Source organism: Diachasma alloeum, unplaced genomic scaffold (genome assembly GCF_001412515.2).
Source record: "Diachasma alloeum isolate Michigan unplaced genomic scaffold, Dall2.0 Dall_scaffold_00794, whole genome shotgun sequence".
Taxonomy (NCBI): Eukaryota; Metazoa; Arthropoda; class Insecta; order Hymenoptera; family Braconidae; genus Diachasma; species Diachasma alloeum.
The window spans coordinates 116,541-121,935 of NW_021680924.1; the positions used below are offsets into that span (position 1 = coordinate 116,541).

The 5,395-nt window shown below is 36.3% G+C and overlaps 1 protein-coding gene across 1 annotated transcript; it reads left to right on the forward strand.

Moving 5' to 3' along the window:
- The first annotated feature begins 2,263 nt into the window (after positions 1–2,263).
- LOC107044750 lies at positions 2,264–4,019 on the forward strand. Its single transcript, XM_015266771.1, is given in 2 exon segments — positions 2,264–2,438; positions 2,519–4,019. Coding segments are annotated over 2 exon segments (1,449 nt in total). The 5' UTR covers positions 2,264–2,405; the 3' UTR covers positions 3,935–4,019.
- Positions 4,020–5,395: the final 1,376 nt, after the last annotated feature.

The following is a 5,395-nucleotide window of genomic DNA, read 5'->3' on the forward strand; positions in this document are numbered from 1 at the left end:
AATGCGAAAAAAAATCTGATCTAACTTTCATACCTTGTCCGACTTCCTCGGTTTTTTCTTCTTTATCCTGTGTATTCTAAATGGCCCAGCTTCCTGTATCGATGATTGTGTCCAAACAACCATTCCGCCCCCTCTCTCGATGCAGACTTGATAAAGTCTTAGCTGCTTCGTTACGCATCGCGTGTACTTGCTTTTGATGAGCAATATCAAATAAGTCGTCCAGCATACATTTGAAGTCAATCTCCTTTACTTGTGCTGTCACATGACTTTGCTTTCTAGAGCCGTATTTGAGAACAGTCGTGTACTGCTGCACTAATTTCTCCATTTTGCTAATTGCATGGGATTCCTTCACAATTGGGATCCCCGCATATTTCTAGAACACAGCACACTTCCGTACAACCCACGTCGCAGCCTGACGACCCGTGAGTTTTAGTATCGTATGTCTCGTATAATAAAAATGACACTGTAAAGCCTGCTTATTCGAAGACAATTGGTTTCCGCGAATCTCTGAAATTGCATTACCCACTAATGTAATTTCGGTAATCTGTCGTATTTCTGGCATATTCTCACTTATTTCGGTTCCACTTCACTGTAAAAATAACGTTCACGCAGCGATGACTTCGATATTGACTGTTTGAAAGTCTTCTTTCGACTGATCTTGAGTGCAGACGAGCAAATTTCCAAAAAACATTTCATTACATGCAAAACAAAGTACGTGAGAGCCACACCCACAAAAAATTTGAGCATTCGCAGGCAAGAGATTTGGTTTTCCGAAACATAAACCGCTTGGAAATTAGCTAGTACGGTTTCACAGGTAAACTTTGTCTGTACCGCCACACCCGATTGAATGACACATAGTCACATAGTCACAACTTGCGATTCTGAGAAAGACTTCTGACATTTCGTATACAAGGCGTTTTGATAAGATTGAAAATACATTTTGTAGAAGTTTTCTTTGGAAGTATTCCGGACACGAAACGTTAGTGATCAAAAACAAAAGTTGTAATTATCTCATATGGAAGGAGATATTTCTTTTCATCCTCTTCTCATAAAATTAATATTTTATCATTTGCTTTGCAATAATGTAACATTAATCTTTTCCCCTTTCACTCTATCAAAAAAAATTATATTTTCATATTAAGGGGAGACTACTGTGAGTTTTAAAAGTGATGGGCTGTTGGAATAAACTGTCTCATACATTGAAAATCGTTTATATATATCTAAAAACAAATATTAGTGGAAAAAAATTGATTATTTATTGTTCGTTTGCCCCGCAGACGCTTAAAATGTTAAAAATAGTCCAGGGCCTCCAATTTTTGACCTACAGAGGTTTTTTGTTTTTAAAATATTTGAAAAAATGTGTGCAATAACAATTACGAATTAGTTTTTTGAAATTCAACTTCTACACAGCCAATTTCATAATTTTTTAAATACAAAATTCCACCATTCATGTTTCTGAAAGAATCAAGAAAATATTTTTAATATTTTAAAGACAATTTTCCTGTCTATTTTACATGAATGGCGCAAATCTTTATAATAAATAAAACGAAATGAGCTGCGTAGGAGTCGAATTCCCAAAAACAAATTCGTAATTGTTAATGTACACATTTAAAAAAAAAATTCTCTACAGCTGAAAAATTGGAGGGCCTGGACTATTTTTAAAATTTTCAGCATCTGCGGGGCAAATGAACAATGAACAATGAATTTTTTTGCACTAATTATTTGGTTTTAGACCCCCTGGGAATCCAGGAGCCACGCTACAGCCACGGTATTTGCGTGGCTGGTGCGTGGCTGTTAGGATTGTCATTTTCTGGGGCTAAAAAGGGGGAAATGATATCTGAAAACACAATAAAAGTGGATAGACGAATTATTAGTTTATATTTGCACTGTTTATAACATTGTTTTCTATCAATTGATTGAAATTAATGGGAGTGTATATAATGATAATACAAGATCCGTAGGGGGAATGCCGGGAGATGGCGGCAGTGTCGATATCCCAACGGGGTCGGTCAAGTCGACAGGAGTCGCAGCCAGAATAAGTGAGACCCCAACAGAGGTGGGGTGCCACGGTCGATTCTAATGGCTGGGCGAGCTGCCTGTCCCGGTAACTCGGCAGCAGGGTTGGGCATCCGTGGCAAATCTGGGTTTTATACCTGTACATCGTATAAAAGTGGTAATTTACCTCTAAATGGTAAAAAAGGTATACAATTGGTATAAAACTCCCTAACCTATAACCAGCTGTGCCTGAGTAGTGGTGGACTCGAAATAATTCATGTGAACTGATGTTTCAATTATAAAAATGGCATTATAATATAAATAAATAAATAAGTGTCAATAATAATACATACATTTTGAATCGTAAAGTATTTATTTGAAAGTTGGGTAACATAAAAAAATACTCCAATATGAATGATCATCGTAAAAAATCCACTCCCAACGTAAGTACAAATAATACATTCGAGTAGAATAAATACGTGATTTATTATAAAAATGAACATCAATAATGTTGTTTTTCTAGCGTTCTGCAGATTCAGTAATTGATGAGGCTTTGGCTGAATTTTTCTTCGGCTGCAATATACCTTTTAATGTAGTGGAATCCAAGTTTTTCAAGCAATTCATCAAAACTCTGAACTCCTTGTACCAAGTTCCATCGAGGAAAAAGCTCTTCACCAAGCTGCTTGATCAAATTCACCAAAAAGTAATTAAACAACTAGAATACAACAAGTAGATAGATGGCGTATTACTAACAGATGGATGGAAAAATTCCTCAGCCAACACCAAAAATGTCGTTTGCACTGTTTTTACTAAGGATAAGAGGAGTATTTTTTTGAATTCGTGGGATTTCACAGAGCTGAGAAAAACTGGGGACGAGTTAGCTAATATTATTGATGAAGCTGTGGTCATGGCAAAAGAACAATTCAAGGTAAAGATTTATTCAGTGGTATCAGACAATGCTTCAGCAATGATGCGGATGGGCAAGCTAGTGAGTGTTTGGCATACCACCTGTAGTTCTCACAGTGGTAACTTATTGCTGAAATCTCTCGTTGATCCTAAATTCGCTGAATGCATTAACAAGTTATTGAGGGAGTTCAAAAGTTCTCGAGGGGAGAGAGAATTAAAAAAACGTCATGGAACGAGAATCATGCTTGCGTGTGAGACTAGATGGTGTTCATACAGGGATGCATTCCGTTGCTGTCTGAAAAACCTGCACATCATGAGACGAATAGAGAAGGAAGGGATTATTACAGTGAAATCAGAAAATTCTAAACTTTTGGAGGATACTACACTCGAAGAACGATTACAAGATTGTTTAATACGGTTTGATCCTGTTTGTGAATTGGTAAATAAGTGCCAAAGGACTGAAACCAATCTCGCAGAAGCAGATGAGCTCTGGGTGACACTGAATATCCCAACTGAGAGTGATTCAATCGATAAAACTCTGGAAGGTAGATTGAATAAGGTTCTGCAGCCAATCGCCTTGGTAGCAAATTATTTGCATCCAGAATATCGGGGGAGACAATTCGCTAATTTGGAGTTCTTCAATAGGACAGTATCTGAGTTTTTGCATGAAGAACTAGCCAATGAGGATCCTACCGAGTTGGAAGGTTTGAGAGAATACTCAGAGGGGAAAGGAATTTTTGAACGATTAATTAAAAAAAACATTAAATCTCCTGAGGCTTTCTGGTGCATGGCAGAAATCGATTACCCAGCGTCATCTAGTTTGGCAACGAAAATCTGCAACATTCCGAGTTCAACCGCGCAGATTGAACGACTATTCTCGAATTGGGCATTCATTCATTCTGATCTCCGAAATCGTCTGAGTGTAGAACGTTCTATGAAGCTAGTTTCTGTTTACTATGCACTCAAGATGCGAGATTCTTCGTGGGAGAAAATTGATGATTCATTGTGGGAAGAAGATGCTGCGACGATATAATTATGAAATATAAATTTGAATGTTTCAACCAACTTTTATTGTCATGTTTCTGTCATACATTAGTTGATGTACATAAACGCCTATAATGTAACAAAATAATATTTCATATGACCAAACGTTTTTTTCTTGTTCTTAAGATTACAAAAGTCCTACACATTTATCCAATAAACGAACACTTCAAGTGTATCGGATGCTTCTTAAAACATACCACTCTTCCTAAATCTTCAAAGAAATAAAAACAGAAAAAAATATATATATTCAGTGAAAAACAAGTTGTATAATCGCAACATTGGGATTTTTGTCTCCTCATCGTCATAGAAAACTCTTTTAAATAATCTATAAATATCTCTCTTTTAATAACTTTTTCATAGACTTCTTTTTCATATTAAACTACAGTAATAAAGCGACATTCAGTTCTTACTGTGTAGCAGTCAATTTCTCCCATATGCAATCTTAAATTATAGCAAATTAACATTGTTTTGTATTCTTAAGAATCCACGAAAGTAGTAACTGCATATGTATTATTCACGATTCTTCTTCTTATCGTGAATCTTCAGCTGGTAATGAATCTCTCTCAACTTTTCTTGTCGATTGGGGGTCAAATTATTTGGGGGGATCATACAGCTCCGTGAAGTGGGCACCCCACTTGCTTGGATTTGAACCAACATTTCATAATTGATAGATTTTGAGCTACGCGTGATAGTAGTAATGTTTTCCTTGTTTGTAGTTTGAAATTGAGCGTCCAATTCGTTTTTGAAATACAGTTAGGAACTATTCCATAGTTAAAGCTGGAGTGACATTGGATTCTCGTCTGCAATCGTTTGTAGTTGATTGCAGTTCTAGAAATTTCACGATCGGAATCGTAATATGCGTTCAATCGATTTTTTTTAACAGTTAGGAACTATTTCATAGTTGTATTTGAAATGAGGTGGGATTCTTATCTGCAATCGTTTGTAGTTGATTGTAGTTTTGGAATTTTCGCAATCGGAAATCAAATGAGCGTCCAATCGATTTTCGGAGACCAAGTAGGTACTGATTGAAAGCTATAGCCAGAATGAGCTCGGATTCCTGTCTAAAATCATTTGTAGTTGTTTGTAGTGCTCACAAATTTCCAATGCACCGAGAAAACGGGGTGGCAGACAGTTGATATATGTAGAAGGATTTGTTTGTAGTTGTTTCTAACAGTGAAAAAAATGAAGAATCTTATAAACCAACATTCATACTTGATTGTAGTTTTAGAATTTTCCCAATCCGAACTCAAATGAGCATCTGATCGATTTTAGGAGCTCAAGTAGGAACTTGTTAACAACTATAGCCAAAATGAGCTCGGATTTCTGTCTAAAATGGTTTGTAGTTATTTGTAGTTCTCCCAGATTTTCAATGCACCGAGAAAAAAGGGTGGTGTAGAGTTGAGATATGTAGAAGAATTCGTTTGTAGGTGTTTCTAACAGTGAAAAAAAT